General features: G+C 26.2%; 1 protein-coding gene across 1 annotated transcript in view; it reads left to right on the top strand.

Moving 5' to 3' along the window:
* The window catches only part of LOC107448445 (Serine/threonine-protein kinase Tao), a gene marked incomplete in the record, with an annotated part of 31,366 nt that overhangs the window by 7,117 nt on the left and 5,294 nt on the right, over window positions 1-18,955 (top strand). Inside the window, 14 exon segments of the mRNA XM_071178535.1 lie at window positions 379-480; window positions 559-604; window positions 2,484-2,633; window positions 2,723-2,875; window positions 3,685-3,778; window positions 5,272-5,353; window positions 6,668-6,841; window positions 7,551-7,745; window positions 8,510-8,686; window positions 9,341-9,475; window positions 10,452-10,580; window positions 11,606-11,803; window positions 12,221-12,460; window positions 17,425-17,637. Of these exon segments, the coding sequence (XP_071034636.1) occupies window positions 379-480; window positions 559-604; window positions 2,484-2,633; window positions 2,723-2,875; window positions 3,685-3,778; window positions 5,272-5,353; window positions 6,668-6,841; window positions 7,551-7,745; window positions 8,510-8,686; window positions 9,341-9,475; window positions 10,452-10,580; window positions 11,606-11,803; window positions 12,221-12,460; window positions 17,425-17,637 (2,088 nt within the window).

Genomic DNA, 18,955 nt, shown 5'->3' with positions numbered 1-18,955 from the left:
AATCACCCATTACTTATTTTTTTATTGTTTTATACCAGTTATGATTTTTATATCTTTTAAGTTATGCTCTGCAATCTTATTTGAGTGATCCATCAGTTATTTAAGAAATGGTTACTTTCTTCAGATTCAGTAACTTGAAAGTTTTTAAAACTGGCTCTAATTAATTTTAAATATTATTTGTGATAGTTAGTATTACTATAAATAATTCAAAGCTTATGTAGTTTTACTAATGATATAAAAAATTATGTATAATTGATACTATATATATTTTTACGTATTGTTTTTAAGAAAACACTCATAATGTAATGTTAGAATTAAATTTTTCTATCAAATAAATCTTAGCTAAAAATATGTTTAACAAATATATTTTTGTTTTAGAAATGGCAAGACATAATTAAAGAAGTAAAATTTCTACGCCAACTAAAACATCGAAATACTATAGATTACAAAGGATGTTATTTAAAAGAGCATACAGCTTGGGTATTTATTATAATTATTTTTGTCTTCTACTTCTTTGCAAAACAAATTTTTTTACTAAATATTTTCAATGTATTTCAGCTTATTATGGAATACTGTCTTGGTTCAGCTTCAGACATAATAGAAGGTATTATTTCAAATTATTTCAAACAAAAAATAATTTTTAATAACTATCTTCAATAAAGACTGCATTCTATCTGAAATATAAAATTTATTTGTAAAATATCAACTATGCATTAAGCCAAATTTCTTTCTTTTAAAAACCACTTTTTCAGGATAACATATTTTCATGTAAGAGAAAATTAAGCTATTATCTTCTACAAACACATAAAAATTAATCTTTGCTATGTTTAAACCTTTAAATTAAACCAAGTTCAATTATCTTAAAAATTTATATTGAAAATCTATTTTTATCATGCAATTCTTAAAATCAGGTGAAATGACTTATGTATCAAAAGGGTTTTTATCATAAATTACTGTTTTTTTTTTACAACAGCTTTTTTTATGTAAATATTTTAATATCATAGGTGATTAGTTTACCTATGGGATGCATCTAAAAACTGGGGAATTACCCAGATATTTTGCAAAATAAGTTCAGTCTTAAAAAAAAAAATCCTGCTAATATTTTTATTACAACTGAATTGGAAAGTGATTATTTTAAGCAGTAGCAGTTGATATATAGTCAGTGCAGTATGTGGAAAGTCTCTAATTTCGCAATAAGTTTTATTTTTGATAAATGTTCTTATGTATTTTAATTTAACAAAATTTATTTTTAAAAAAAAATGCATTTTTTGAAACAAATTGTGATAATAAACATTTTTTTTACTGTTCTATGAAAGTATAGAATCTGTTGATTCAAAACATAAGTATATGTTAGTGCTCTCATTGACATCTGACTAGCCTTAGAAGTAAAGTTAATCTTTAGAGTAAAAATAGTTAAATAAAAAAAATAATGTTAGCTTAATGAATTCTTGCTGAAGTAATTTGCTGGAAAAAAATAATTTTGCAACTTCGATTGTTTTATTGCCCATGGAAACAATTTTGTGCAATGGTAATCAGAATTGAGAACCCTGATATATTCATTCCAATTTTGTTTCCATTTAAAACCCATTTCATTCCATTGTAATTTTCTTCCAAAGTAATAAAAAAGAAAATTTTCTAAAGATTTGGGCTTTTATATATATATATAATTCAATGTTGCAGGATTTAAGAGGCCAAAGGATAAATCTAAAAAATAAAACCGACGTGGAAACACTGAATTATTGTTTACTCGTGAATCTTTAATTATTATTTCTTCAGTACTTAAGCTAGTTACGATTAAAAGGAGTTGGTAAGTCTGTAAATAATGTATGTATTTAAGTTTAATGGTAATATCTTTGGTGTATTTTTTTCTTAAAATATTCTTAAGATATCTTTATAACTTTTTTAGCTAACAAGAGAAATAAAATCAAAACTTGTGCTGTTTTATTGAAGAAGTGTTAATTATTTTAGATAAGGAGATAGCCTTTCACATTTTTTAAAGTATTTTTCAAATTAATACATATTTTTTAAATATAGGATTAACAAATGCCTGTTTAATCAATAAAAAATGACAATAGATTACTTTTTTATTTTTATTTTACTACAGAATTAATTTTATTTTTTACAATTTTGGGGATGTTTTAGCCATATATGTGTGCATGATTTATAATTTTGTTTTCAACAGTTTCAAGGAATCCAAACCTAAGTCTTTAATATAAAATCTTTTAAGTATTGTTGAAACATAATTTGTTTTTAAAACTATTTATGCTCTTAAAAGTATGCCTCCATATTTGCTTACTTTAGAGTTTCTATAATTTTCAAGAAATTAGTATTTGAAAAGTGTATTTACATCTACAATTTTGTCAGATTTTTGCTCTTTATTGAAAACTTTCTCAACTTAATAATAATTTTGTTAGTAAAAGATTTAAACTAATTAATTTTCTTTTACTTTCAAGTTATGTTATAAAAAATCTTTTTAATTATAGTGCACAAAAAGCCTCTCAAAGAAGAAGAAATAGCAGCAATTTGCCAAGATGCTCTTCAAGGTTTGGAATACCTACACTCTCTTGGGAGAATACATAGAGATGTTAAAGCTGGGAATATATTGCTAACTGAAAATGGCACAGTTAAATTGGGTTAGTTGAACAGTTTAAGTGTAATGTTAACTTGTACAATGTGTAGCTGATATTTTTTATTAATTTTTGAATTTTCTTTCAATTTAAAGCTGATTTTGGGTCAGCGTCTATGGCTTCACCCGCTAACTCTTTTGTTGGCACACCATACTGGATGGCACCAGAAGTAATTTTAGCAATGGATGAAGGACAGTATGATGGCAAGGTTGATATATGGTCACTTGGCATAACTTGCATTGAATTAGGTAAATGTCAAATATTTTTATTAAGTAGGAATTAAAAGTGAATAATAACAAAATGTGGCATAAATGTATTTTAGTTTAAAGAATCTGTGCTTAATAATTCATATTATTAAAATATTAATTAAAATTATAAGGATTGATATATTTTAGTAATCTAAGAGTTCAATTAACATAACATGTAATGTTGATTGAAAGAAGAAAAACAAGAAAAAAAAGTTAGACCTAATACAGATGGTTGATGTGATTCATAAAATATGTCCTATTTTTTAAAAAAACTTTTTAAATGTTTTTTCATTTGTTATAATTATTAGCAAAATTATTATGAACTTTGTTAATAATAGAAATCCCTCTGCCTTTTTTTTTCTTCAAAATTCGCTGCATTTTGAATAATATTAAAATGCTAATCTTCAGCAAATGATTTGTGATTTGATTGTTTGTCTTTCACAAAGGTTTACGTTTTTTAATATAATATTCATAAAATATATATATTAATATTTTATCTCAAGGCATCTGAAGGAAATAATTTGTTTCACTTATTTTTCTCCTATTAAAGATATAAAGGTGTGTTTTGTTGTACATCATATTGTGTCAATAATTTGTGAGTGTCAAAATTTAGATTAACCAATTAATCATAAAATTAGAAATTTATTGTAAGATTTTTTTTAGTTCCAACTTATTTTTATGAACTATATTTGTCAACACATTCATTTAGTGATTTATTAAAATTTTGTTTTAAAGTTTGACCTTTTTTTTGTACAATAACTTTAAACTGACTTGTGACTCTTTTTCAAATTTGTTGTTTTTAATTTTAGCTGAACGAAAGCCACCCTATTTCAACATGAATGCAATGAGTGCCTTGTATCATATAGCCCAAAATGATTCGCCATCTTTAGGGCCTGGTGACTGGTTAGTAGCTTTATTTTTTTAAAATTCTATTTGGATATATGATAAATAAATATATAAAATATTTGATTGGTAGTTTTTTATATATTTGGTAGTTTTATATATTTGGTAGTTTCATATATTGGTAGTTTTTTATTTTTTATATATTATAGATACACAATTATTCCTATTGTGTACGTATTTTGATATATGCTAGATACCAAAATTTTTTTATTTAGTTATTGAAATCTGAATGAGAAAAAAATTAGCTTAGGGAAATGTTTCTTTTTTATAATTTAAATACCTGATTTTGAATATTCTGTTTTCCTAATTGCTTCTTAGCAATAATGAGAAAATCAGATAATTATCAGGATATGAACTTTGCCGCCTTTACAAAGAACATGACTTTACCAAATATATCAGAATTTTAAAGAGAAAATAGGCTGACCATCTAACGTAATCACCTGATGAATGTACATCTAAAAAAATTTTTATGACTTGGCCATCTGAGGATTGACCAAGGGGAAGACCCAAACTCGAATGGCCCGCCCGTTTCTGTAGATAAGGAGTTTCTCGTACTGAGCTGTTAAAACTAAGAACCGTTGCTGAGAACAGGCGAGGATGAGGGAGAATCCTCTAGAAGGCTAGAGCTCATCCGGGCTGTCATGCTAATGATGATGATAATTATCAATGTATGTATATAATGGTGCAGTAGTGACCTCCTCACTAAACTGTACACCCTTATATTGCTCATTTTTTTCAATTCTTGCCCTAACACAATTTTCTTTGAACTTATCTCTATCTCCTTTTATGGTACTACAGCCGACGTTGGGCATTTGCTTGCTGAGTAGCTTTGTTCCAAACCTTTCTTTGTCTTGGATTTCCACTAAGTAAGTTTTATAATGGTTAGATTTTTTGTTCCATCATCTAACCAACTTTTGAGTCTCTGTCCTGATCTTTTTTAGTTTTTTTTTAAAATTTTCCAATTAATAAACTTTCTTAGCCCCAATTGAACTTATCTAATATATTGATAAGAAAAGGTTCATAAAACATCAAATTATTTGCAATTGCTACAAGTTGTGCTAAATTTATCTTTTATGGATAGAAATATAAAACAAAGCAGCTTCACTGTATCGTAAGATTGTGTGACAAATTATTTCATAGCTTATAAAAATTAGTCGAAAATACTCAAGTTCTGTGATATATCATGGCAAAAATTCAAAATACTATTACTTTTTTATATAATGCTTTTTTTATGTCACATTATATGATGTGTTTTACTTTTTTCTTGTCCAGCAGGCTGAATGCAATAAAGGACTGCTGTTCATTGTTATTATTTTTTTTAAAAGTATAAATTATATTTAATTATCTTTTATTATATATTGTTCTGTAATAGTGTTTCTATAGTATTTCTTATCATTAATTAATTGAAAAAATGTAAAGATTTTATATTTTGGAATAATAATAGTTTATTTTCAATTTTGAAAAACAAATTTTTTTTTATTTATTTTATTTAGGTCAGAGTCTTTCCATCACTTTGTAGAAACCTGTTTACAAAAGCATCCTACTGATCGACCGATAGCTGCCAGATTGCTACAGGTAAAAACTTTTTGATTAATAAATTTGAAACTAATCTTCAAAAATAGAGTATTTTCTAATAATTCAATGTTTAAGGTTTTGGTTTTGTTTGATTTCTAATGTAATGGTAGAATCTAAGGTTACATAAGGACACTTTAAGAACAAGTACTTTTTATTAATATGATAGATTTTTGTACTCAATTTTGTTTTAACTATTTAATTCTGGTTCTATTTACTACTCTTAATTAGTTTACACTTGTTCTATAATTTAGTAATAATAAGTCATAAAAATATATATAATTCTGCTAAGTATGTTCAAATTATAATTGAAAATTATAATTGAAAATTATAGTTGGTCAATTTTTTGTTGCATCATTAGCTGTCAAGTTTATGCAGACAAGAACAAAAAAACTTTTTTTAAAAGCTTATGGCAGCATTCTTAGACATAGTACAGCACCAAACTGAGCATCCTAATTTGATTTATAGCTGTAGCATTTTTTAGGTTTAAAAAAAAATGAGGAAGCTGAGTGAGATTATTTCTAAAAATGTCATCAAGCTTTATTTTCTGATTGATTAGTTCTATCTCCTGTTATATTAATTTTATGTCCTTTAAATTCAGTTTAGTGTTATTATTAACTGTAAAATACTTCAATAATAAACTCCTATAACTCTGAGACTCCTTCCCTAAAAGAATTGTTCAAATTAAGGATTTTTGTTGATGCAAAAATAAATAAAATTAAAGCCTAATTATAATAGAAGCCTTATATTGTTCATTATCTATAATTTAACATGTAAGCAACTTATCCTATGAAATGATAATTGTAAAGCTTTCTTATTAAATCTTTTATTTTTAAACTTGCTACTAATTAAATAATTTATATGTTTTTTAGTCGTACAAAAGAATTTCTGTTATAAGTACTTATTAAAAAGTGATTTAGAAAACAGTAAATACACTACATAATAATTCTTATAATGTTTTCTTTCAATGATCCTTAGTACTCCAGAATTTATATAAATTCTTCAATTTGTTTGATATAATAATTTTACTTATTTCATATATACTTTCATAGCTAAATAGTTCCAGCATGTTAATATTTTTATTGTTTTTATTCTCTCACAAAAGACAAAAATCGTGTATTCTTATGATCAATAAAGGCATTTATTTTACAATAGAATCATTCCATATTTCAGAAGTAAAATTATTGCTTTTTAATGAGTTATATAAAATAGATTACTCTAGTTGACTATGATAACATGTCATTAATTCATGTGTTGAGGCTTGCATAACCATTCTTTTACCTCCTGTTTATGAAAGATATTTCTTCTTTCTTTCAGCATCCATTTATAATTAGCCCTCGACCTTCCAGAGTAATAATGGATCTTATACACCGTACAAAAGCTGCAGTTAGAGAGTTAGACAATTTAAATTACCGTAAAATGAAGAAAATCTTAATGGTGGATTCCCAAGAAAACGAAGTGAGTACTGGCGAACCTGAAGAAGACAGTACTGTAAGTACTAATTAAATGCTGATTAGCAACCATCTATAGAACTGTTTTTATTATGTAGTTTTGTTACGGATGTTCATACTTATTCTTTATTATTTTAGTCAATATTTTAAATATCCTTTTTTATGTACTTAAACAATTTTAATTAATATGGAATTTTTATGAGTAAGGTTTATAAATAAAAATTAATATTAATAATATTTAAAACTTTTTCAGTGCATAAGTATTTTATTTTACCAAAAATTTGCATTCTGCTATTTATTTTGTTAAAGATAATAACCTTTTTTAAATTTATTAAAATTATTTAACTGTAATCTAATGTGATTTCAACCTTCAGAAATTTTTAATATATTGCTGTTGTTAATAATGTACTCATCAATTCATTGTATTTAAGTTTAGTGTAATATTTTAATAATATATAAGTTTATTGTAATATTTTAAGTTACTTAAAATTAAAATTGATTTTAAGGCTTTGATTTGTAATTTTTAACTGCTTATTAAAATAAGTTTCTGAAAATTTCAATTCAAAAAATGTGTAACCCCTTTAGTGATACTTTTTATTATTTTAGATTTTTATTATTATGTTTTTTTGGAGTAATAAACTTACAAAGCTTTTGCTTCTTATTTATTTCTTACTGAACTTTAATTATCTGTAATATATGTATGCATGTTTATTGTGGTGTTAATTCAGGTCAATAATTTTTGTTTTTAGGAAGATGATCAAATTGGTGGAGATAGCAGTAAAAGCAATAGCATTGCTAGTACACACAGTCAGCAGAGTGAAAATATAAGTGCTGGAAGCCAGAGCAGTAGTACGAGTAGTCTTCCACCAGCGTCTGAAACAGATTCCACTTACAATTATCCAGCTTCATTCCGTGAAAGGGGTGGAATTCGTCTTAGTCCATCGGTAAAATTATCATTTATTGCGTATTTACGCTAGAAAATTTATTTATTATTGCATGTTTTGTGGGTTGGAGACTTAAGTCATTAATGTTCATATTTGATACTTTTTTTCCTTGCATTTTAGAACATTTTTGGCATTGAGTCAATCATGGGTGCAAGTCTTCTGTCCTCAGGACGGATTTCCGTCTCTCGAAAATGTCCGCGGTCGGAAGTGAGACGGAAACAAGACTGACTTGAAGACGGAAATCGGAATTTTTTTTCTTTTCTGACCTTAAAAATATTTTTTAGGTCTACGTTATTGGTCTGCTTTCTTATGTCCTGTTGTTATTTTATCAAAAGACAAAATGAATAAATATTTTTTGTACAGTGTTTAAACTTGATGTATTATGGTAAAGCTTTCTTAGATAGTTTGCATATGTCGAGGGGGTATTGTGTATGTTAGGTATAGTCAGAAAATTTTCAGTCTTGGTCTTTTTTCCAACTTGCACCCAGGAGTCAATTTTTATATGTTAAGTTTTTCTGATAGTTTTTTAAAAATTTTATCCTTTTTAATTACTTTTGACTTGCTGAAATCTTCTGTCTTATAAAGTAGATTTGATAGTTAATTTATTTCAATTTGTTTAAACCAAAGGGACAAATTTGATGTGAGAAAAATTTTTATTTATATTATTTCTGAAACTTATATTGTTTTGAAATTATAATCTTTTAAAATATAATTAGTTTATCTGAACTGAAAAAGGAATTTTTTTATTATTATTATTTGTGTAGAATTCATCATCTACCAGTTTGAATAGTGCAGATGTTGGAGCAAATAATTTTGCTACAATTAGAACAACATCAATTGTTACTAGACAAATCAAGGAACATGAACAAGAGAATCATATGCATGAACAGATGTCTGGCTACAAGCGAATGAGACGCCAACATCAAAAAGCTCTCATACAAGTAAGTAAAATCTAATAAATCTGCTTGACAAAATTTTACTAGTATATATATTTATTGCCGCTCATTAAAATCATCATAATATTTCTTCAAACAATGACTGTAATTATATAGAAGCAAAACTTCCCACTCCCTTAATATTCAATTTCTATAAATTTTGTAATATATATTGAATAGTATGTAACTGGTTCATTTAATATTTCATTCTTGTATTTAATTCACACTTATAATTTTTTTTTCTTTTGTGGGAATAAATTGTTTCATTAGCTCTTTTGTAACCATTTTAGTAGAAAATACTTTCTATAATATAAAATATTACAGTTATTTGAGGATAATTTTCTTAAATAATAGATCCCAGTCAATAGTGACTTAACTATTTCTTGTAGACTTTTCGATTGCTACTATTTCTACATTTGTAAAAAGCTTCAAATTAAAAAATTTTCTTCTTTGTGCCTGTTTTGCTCATCATAAAATTTGTCGTAAAGTTTTAAAACAAAGATGACTATTATACCTGTTTTATTGTTTTATGTTTATATATTATTTATAAAAATTACACAACATATATAAAATATACTTTAAAAGTGTTGTGTGTTAGATATATGTATTATTCCTGAAACTTTTAATTTAAACCTCTTGTTAATTTAAATTTTGCTTTAGCTTGAAGCCAAATGTCGGCAAGAAATGGAAGAACATAAGCAAAAATTAGACAAAGAATATGAAAATATTCTCACTCAATTCAGTAAGGAACTTGAAAAACTTCAAATGAAGCATCAGCAAGAATTAGAAAGAAAGGTAAATATTTTTGAAATTAATTTTCTTTTCTCGAAATTAAAAGCATAATTAAATGATTTGCATGCATTGATGGTATATCTATCAACCTATTATGTTTATCAAAAACAATCAAACCAAGAATGCTCATAGAATCATTAAATGTTACTTAAAAAGAATCACCAACTCACTATTTTTAATATTGTGATCTATTAATGTGATGAATCCTAGTTTATTTATTTTTTTAAAATTACAAATGAAAGTTGCATTTCATGATAATTCAGCAATTGATGAAAATCAATTGTCATTTCATAATTGCTTTTGATTATTATATTCATTCAGGCATTATTTTTATTGCAATTGGTATAACTTATAGTCAAGCAGCATTGATTATTTTTATTGGGTTTTGTCAACTTAATTTTTCTTTTTTGCGTAAATATCTAACAATAAAAAAAAAAAAACATAACACAAAATACATAGTGTGGCTTATCAACGAAAAGTTTGGAAACCTTTTAAATTAAGAGCATATTTGGTTTACGAGCAAATTGTTAAATGTTTTCTCTAACTTCTAAAAATGGCTTCACTTCAAGCAAATAGAAAATTTTCTATCATTTATATTAAATGAAATTTTGTTTATAAAATTGAATAGTACTGTTCAGCTTTCACGAGAACTTCCCCCAACTCAAAATTTTGTCTGTTGCTGTAAAAACAAGAATAAAATCATTTTTGGCACAGAATTTTAAGAAATGATTCTTCCTTTATACACCAAAGAGAACAACCACATCCATATTCGAAGCAATTTATCTTCATATCACCATAGTGATTGCCAGCAGACTAGTCTTATGCCTTTAGAAGTTCTTGTTACACTCAAACAGTACATATTATTTTCATACTTATAAAGCAGCAAGTCTATAAATGAGACTGCTTAATTTAAATGTCTTTAAAGTATTGTTGTATCTTAAGTGTCTTAATATGTTATATTCTTATTTATTTTTTTTAGCTCAAACAAAATTTAGCTAGTGAAAAGCGAATTAGTAAAAATATATCACAACAACATGAAGATGAAATAAAACGGTATCAAGCTCAACAGAAAACAGAGTATAAGTATTTGAAAGACAGGTTAAAAAGAGTGAGTTAAATTTGTTTCACATTTATTTAGTTTGCGAAATTACTTTATTTTGTTTTATACCAAAACATACAAAATTTAAGAAATTCGAATGATTTTTATAAAATGCTTAATCAAAAATTTTGTCTAGTTAAGCCCTTATTTTACAGTAGAAGTTAGACCTTCTATTATTATTTGTATTTTATATTAAGAAACAACTAGTTTGCTTTAGCATCGTAATCTAAATAATTAAAATTATATATATTCAAATTAAATATAATTTATTGCAGAAACAATATTTTTGTTTCTTTCTCATAAAAGAATTATCTATATGAATTTATTAACCTGCGTTACTTCATGAAAATTCAACATACATAAAAATGTCCTGATGACTAGAAGTGCCATTTCAATGTTTGCATTGTAATTGAAGTTCAGAAAGTAAATTATGGTTTTTAAATATATATTTTCAGTTTTATTTTAATTTGTTAAGTAAAAATTTAAGTAGTTAACTTGTATTTATTGTTTTTATAATAGACTGAGTTTTATAAAACATTTAAAAAGCATAATGAGTTCGAATATGCATTAAATTTTTTCATTATGAATATAAAAAAATGCTTTGGTTGAATTTTATAGACAAGTTCAGAGGAAAAAAAAAAGTGTCAAATTATTTTTTAAAAATATTTATAATAGCTGAAAAGTATGTTGTGGTTAGCTGTAAGTTATAATATTAATTTCTAAGTATAAGGCAGTTTTCAACAATAAAAGATGTTCTATAAACAACTTTCTCCTGTCGCTATATTTTCTTTATTTGACTTTCCAAATTTTACTGATGCTTAATTTGTTCTTCAAAAAACTGGAGAATAAGTAAATAAATTATGTTCTAAAGATATTTTAAGTAGAAGCTTCATTTATTTTAAAAATATTGGTTTTTAGTAGTAAAGATATATTTTTTTTAAAAGAAAAAATGTGTAGCTAAATTTTAATAGAAGTAATTTTTATATTATTGAGTAGTAGCGATTTTTAGTTATTTAATGTGTTTGAACTTACAGGAAATCAGTGGTGATGGTTCTTCAAGGCAAAGAGACGATGTTATTCGAAATCACAAGGAAGAAGTTCTCCAACGCCAAACAGCATCCATGCAACGCCTTCAAAGAGAACACTCTGATACACATCGCTTAGAAATTAGAAAGTTTCGTAGACGAAAATTATTACAGTATCATCAAATGGAACAAAATCTTCTAAGAGATGTGAGTATGTCTACTTTAGCCTTTGAAGTAAATGGATTGTGTCTGCTGTTTTTAAATGCTTAATTAATTCTTAAAAATTAATTCTTTTAACAATGCTTAGCTGTTCATGGGTGAAATTTCCTCTAAATTAAAGTTTTATTGTTACAACATTGTAATTTTGGACTATAACTAGAAGATGAGAATTTAAAAGGATATCATTATAAGCTTGCCTTTTAGGATACCTTATTAATCTTTGTATATTTATCACTTTCTTAATTACAAATGCTTTCATCATAAATTATCTTAAATTTTCTAGGCTTTAACGATCATTTCACATTAGTTAAATGATTAACTTTTAAAATTCATAATTTATTAATAATATAATTTCCTCAAACAGTTTTGTTAAAATTTCTAATAAAAGAATGCTTTGTTTTATAGGAATTAAATAAGAGACAGTCTCAACTAGTACAAGCCCATTCTATGTTACTTCACCATCATGACTGTACTCAAGAATTAGAATACCGTCAACAAAGGACTGTTCATCAACTAAGAGAAGAACATGTTCGTAAACAGCACCAAACTGAATTAGCCAATCAACAAGAGTATAACTCTAGAAGAGAAAGAGAGCTTCGAAAAAAACATGCCTTAGAAGTTAAGCAGCAGCCAAAAAGCTTAAAGGTTTGCCTTTCTCTTGTAACTTTAATAACAAAGAGTGTTTTGTATATTTTTTTAATAATTATAATGTTTTCACAAGTAATCAACAATCTTATTCAAATCATTAAAATGGCCAATTTAAATAATATTTTAATTACTGTTTTGTTAATGAGAATCATTAATTTCAATTAATAAGGTAAAAAATCAATAATTATGAAATACATTGATTTTTCAAGATATATATTGAAAATTAGAAAAATAAGATTCATTCTGAAAAAGAAAAATGATTCTAAATTCTATGAACTATTCTGTAATACTTCTATATGTACTACTAACAAAAAATTGCAAAATAAGTGCATAAGATAGGAATTTTTTCTTGGCAATATGTCGAGGCACAAAATTAATAGTGCAAATCCTGGCTTATGCTGATGATTTGGTAATAATCGCACAAACAAAAAAAGCATTGTTGGAAGCAGTTACAGCTTCTAAGAATTCTTCAGAAAAGATGCGTCTAGTTGTTAATGAAAACAGTACCAAATACATGCTAGATGTTAAACATCTGCAAATTTTTAGAAACAGAAAATTGTAAATTCAAATTTGTTGACAATTTTACTTATGTTGGTTCAAATATTAATGCCTTAAATAATATAAGCACAGAAATAAAGAGACACATTATAGCAGCTAATCGATGCCTTCAGGGCTTAAACATATTTCTAAAGTCAAAATTTATTAAAAGAGGAACAAAAATGATGCTATATAAAACAATCATTAGACCTGTCTTAACTTATGGATCCAAAACATGGTCTTTAATTAAATCACAAGCTGACTTGCTTGCTGTTTTTTAGAGAGAGTTTCTGTGCTATAAATGTGGATGGCTTATGAAGACAACAACATAATTTTGAACTATATAGCCTATTCAAGGAAGCTGATATCAACAAAACCTCAAAATAAGCCGATTAAAGCTTGCGGGTCACATCTGTGGAATGAACCCTTCTTCCTTGACATTTAAGATTTTCAATTATAAACCAATGGGAATTAGAGTTAGAGGTAGGCCTAAGATCAGATGGCTTGACTGTGTGGAAGAGGATTATGAAATCCTAAGAATTTCCATGAGAACAATGACAAAGAAAAAAGAGCAGCCGGGAAGAAGGCTCTGGCCCACAAAGGGCTGTCATACCAATAGAAGAAGAATATTTATAAAATGTTCTATTTCAATGTTCAAGAGTTACTCAAAGTTATGAACATAGTAAAGATATTTGTTATTATAATATGCTAATTAATCTTCCTATGTATGTAATTTATATAATCTTGAGCAGAATAAGTGCAGAAAGGAAATTAAAGCAGCGAATCAATTTTATTTATTTGGTAAATGTTAAAGAATTATTAATCTCATTAAGTAAATTTACACTTAAATGTAAGTTGTACTTCCTGAAAGATCTTATAAACATTTACTTTAGTTTAAAATCCTTTAATCTTGATAATAATAAGTCAGCCTGGAAAGAAACATATATAAAATATAACTTTAGTCAAATATTTATATATATGTGCGCTAATTTCATATCTGAACATCCATTTACTGGAAAAGTCTATTTTTCCCCCCGATTTCTTACTAGAAATCTGGAAAAATAACTCTTTTTCCAGTTTCGATATTATTATTTACTTTTTTTTATTGTTGCTTTAAAAAAAAAAAAAGGGTCTGAGGGATAAGAATCCTCCACTTTTCTGTTAATTTCCACTTCTTTATGATTTTTACCAGACTTCTGATTTTTGTTAGGTTTTAATCCAATTTCCGATATAATAGGAAAAAAAGGAATATCATCGAAATAAAATCTGGCATGTCACTACAATGCGAAAAAATTCGTGTATTTTTTTTTCTCGTCTCACACAAAGTGATTTTTACAGCCAGTAATCATGTTCTCTCATTCAGAGTGTACAAAAGTTTCACATTTTGAAAAAATTGTGGATTTGAGATTAAATTAAAACAACTAAAGTGGGTCATTAAGTGATTTGATTAAAGTGGGTCATTAATTCGAAAATCATAATAATATATTAAAATGAAATCAAAATTTAAAAAACTATGCGGTAATTCTAAACTGCTGAAAATGCGATTGACAAAACCACATGGACGATAGAACCGTCGTAAATCATGTTTGGCATCAAGAAGTAATTGTACAAATGGAGGATTCAAAATTTCCCCTTATATGAAAATCTAGCATTAATAAACTGAAAATCAATGGCAATAACCTTAAAAAATATGATCTTAAATTAAGGGTGAATTGTCAATAATTTAATGCAAAATGGGCAATTCGAAATTTGCCAAATGAAATAATAGCGGAAACTTTGAAAAACCAAGTAAAAATCCATTTTAATAACTACTGTAAAAACAATCGGTATAAAACATAATAGATTTACTGTGGAATCGTCGCTAATCAACTGGATAAAAAAATGATTGCTGACTGAAATCTGTGATTCAGAATTTGCAGTATGTAATAATGGCTTATTAAAATATCAAGATTTTAAAAACCATGTGGAAATCTGTAACAAAAGCTACCAAAGTAGCACGACCACACAAACCATGTGAATTTTAGGCTGTTGATTGAAGTTGATGTTAATTATCATCTGTTTGTTATTTTTTATTGAATAAGGATGTTTTGATATTTACTTCGAGACATTATCCGGAGAAATATATTTTCGGACTTGCTGAAGTCCCAAAAATTACGAGTACGGGATTTTCCACTATATATTTATGTATGTATATATATGTGAAATATATCATATACATGTATTTACTTATCTGCTGTGTGCCTTTGGGCCCTAAAGGCTCCTCTTATGATGGGCAATTGTAAAATTCCTTAATTTTCTGTTAAAAAAATGTTTTATCTATAAATTATTACTTGCAAAACTCAGGGATGAGATTAGCCAAAAGGCAAAAAAGCTGAATTTCCGCGATAGTGAATTTTACGCAAGCGCAACCCTTTAATAATAAATTCCAGACAGTTTAAGGTAATAAATAATGCGTCGACATACAATTGTGTACTAATCTATTATTATATAAATGCTTACATTGATACTTAACATTTAGTGAAAATAAAAATTACCAATTGAAAAAATAAAGCTGGAAATTATATTTTTCCTCAGTTCACACAAGACAATTATTACTTGAAAAACTACTTGGTTTAGCAAATTAAAACTACTGAGAATATACATTAATATTTCATTTCTTTTAATAAATACTGTTATGTGATTTATAGCAAATATATCAGTAATATTACTTTTTAAATTATATTGGGAAAAAAAAACTTTAACAATGGACCGAATCATTATGTTCATATTATAGTCTAATCTAACTACAGCCCTTTGAAACATATCAATAACAGTGAAGTAGAAATATATAGTAACTCCTTAACATACAAAAATTGCTATTTTAGTTTGAAAAATTACATGACAATCAGCAACTGTTTAGATAATTGTTTTTTATTTGATAAGAATTTTGCATTTTATAGCATAAATAACAGCAATTATAAATAAAATTTTGATGATGAGTTAATTAACTCTTTTTCCAAAAAAAAAAATTAACTAAATCTCTTTTTAAGTGATTGCTTTTGTTTGCTATATTTAGTCGTTAGTCCATCTTCAAACATTTTGTGACAAATCCTATTTTTTCTTCTTTGCTACCACAGAATGTAAGTTTTGAATATATTCCATTCCAGTTTCTCTGATGTTCTAACACTTACATATACTAATAATCGTCGTTAGAAAAACAACCACCTTTATAGTAACTAATTTTAAAAAAATTTACTTCTTACAAGAATCGCGCTAGTTGATCTTAAAATTGCGTGATTATGAATAGCAATTATGGATTTTGAAATCACATGAATATGAAACTAGATATACGATTTTGAAAATGAGAAAATACAAACTGGGATATAGAATTTTTAAAAGGCATAATTACAAATCACGATTCATAATTTTTAGATCGCATAAATACGAATCATGATGCATAATTTTTAGATTGCATAAATAAGAATTATGAATTTTTAGAATGCGTGAATGCGAATCCCAATGCCTTATTTTAAAATCACGTATAAATACGAAAATCAATGTTTGATATTATAAACCGCAAATGCAAATCAAGACATTGAATTTTAAACTTGCGTGAATACAAATCACTACATAGGTTTTTAAAAAGGCGTAAACACGAATCACAATATTGGATTTTTAAATCTCGTGAATAAGAATCGCAACGTACAATATTCAAATCGCGTGAATAAGAATCGCAACACGCAAATATGAAAAGCTATGTTTGATATTAAAATCATATGGATAAGAGTCGAGATATTAGCAGATTCCAGGCTTGGGACCTTTAAAGGTTTGTCAGACGCAGCGTCGTTTGAACTACGAAAATTGGATTTATCTGGAGGGCGGGTAAAAAATTCGGAAAATCTTATCTGCTGCGTGTAAAAAGGGAGAAAATAGCTAAAATAAGTAAAAATGAGAAAGGATTGGTAGCTATGTAGTTAGAATTTTCTGTTTCTCTTTGAAAATCGGTGGATTTTCCGAAAATTTTTAGAAAATCTGAATTTTTGATAAAAAAGCTGAAATTCAAGAGATAAAAGTGAAAAAAGCGGAAAAATCTCATCCCTGAAAACTGTAATGTTAGTAGTTCTAATAATGTGAACATGATACCATAAATCACTTTGTTCTTTGATTTATCTATTTTCCTTCATTGTATGAATATTTTTGGATCATGAATAATGAATTCACTTAAGCGTTCAAATGTTGACTTGCACTGTCTTTATTTCCTTTGTTGAATATTCATTGCTGTAGTTGTTGGTTACTGAGTTCACAAAAATATATTTGTTTTGGGTTCTTAATTCTCTTTCTACAAAATTATTCAGCATAACATTTTGGATATATTTATTAAAGTTTAATTTTTAGCTTAGTTTCAAACATTTATACTTGTATTTTTTTGTTATTTAAATTTTTAGCAAAAAGAATTGATGATTCGAAAGCAATTTAGAGAGACTTGCAAAATTCAAACAAGACAGTACAAAGCTTGGAAAAATCAAATTTTGGCTTCCACTCCTAAAGAGGAACAAAAATTAGTTATTAAAAAATTAAAAGAAGAGCAAATGAGGAAGCTAGCCATCCTTGGTGAACAATATGAACAGAGCATTGCTGACATGCTACAAAAACAATCTGTAAGTATTTTAGTTTTAATAACAAACTAAAAATTTTAACATCCTCTAGCATTTATAATCTAGATAATGATTGTTTATTATTTTTTTCTAAACATTTACAATCAGAATAATGGTTGATATGAGCTGCTTAAGATGTCATTCACTTTCCATTTCGTTTTTCTGCTTATAAATAGTTTTTTTTTTTAAATATTGTCTCTGTCGCTGTCATTTTTTAGTTAAGGTGAATTTTGTAATTATAAACTTCATTGGTGACATTGAGAAAGTGCATTTGTCCACCTTTTTTCCAAGGGTTCTGTGCTTATTTATTGATTTTGAAGTAAAAAAGCAAAATTTCTTCGATGAATAGCATTTCCCAATTGATAGTTGTAATAAGAAATAGTTGTAACAAAGTAAAAATATTATTTTTGATATAATTAGTGATGACTATTTATTTTGCTTCATTTTCAGCAAACTAAGCCAAACTTTTATTTAAAATTTCTCTTATCTAATATATCAAATGTATTTATGAAAAACTTATGGTTGATATTTTGTATTTTAATGTATTTTAAGAAACCTTAGCATAAATGACTTGAATCTTATCTTGCTGATGATATAGTATAAAATTAATTAACCTTTTCCCAGAAATTTAAGTTTATCACATTAAAGGTAACTTATAACTTTCAATGTAATAAACTTTTTCCTTGCATGAAGACACAAGAAAAGATCTTTGAAATATTGATCGTGGATTTATTATCATAGATAAAATAATTTATTATAAACTAACAAAGATAATTTTTTTAAATTTATTTTTTCAAGCTAACAAATTTCTTCTTTTTTTTGTTTTGTTGATATAACAGCAATATGTATGCTCTAACTATCAAAAATTGTCTGTGACAAATTTTAATTAATTTCAACTGATTTGCATTAAGAAAGTATATTATTTATGATAGTATTTAATACACATTACTAATTGACTTACTGGAAGAACATTCTCTAGTTTGTATTAAAGTTAGAAGTTTTGCTAATGTCACTAAAAGTCTTGTATTCAGTCTCATTACCTAAATCTGTCATATTTTACTATTTTTCTGTAATATTGTGTTATCTTTTTTAATCATTTAAACTTGTTTAACTACCATTTTCCCAATATAATTTGAGCATTTTCAAATGTCTTATTTGTTCTGCTGATTTATTATTCATATGGCTCATTCCAAGTGAAATGGGCAAAAATAAATAAATTTTGTTCCTGTTTTGTAATAAAAAATGTTTTTAGCGCAAATATTACGAAAAGTTTATTCAAAGTTGTCTGATTGCAATCAAAACAAATGTGTGTATATATATA

This window comes from Parasteatoda tepidariorum, chromosome 3 (genome assembly GCF_043381705.1).
Source record: "Parasteatoda tepidariorum isolate YZ-2023 chromosome 3, CAS_Ptep_4.0, whole genome shotgun sequence".
In the NCBI taxonomy this organism is placed as follows: Eukaryota; Metazoa; Arthropoda; class Arachnida; order Araneae; family Theridiidae; genus Parasteatoda; species Parasteatoda tepidariorum.
The sequence above is the reverse complement of the archived record's forward strand: the minus strand, read 5'-3'. Positions and strand labels throughout refer to the sequence as shown.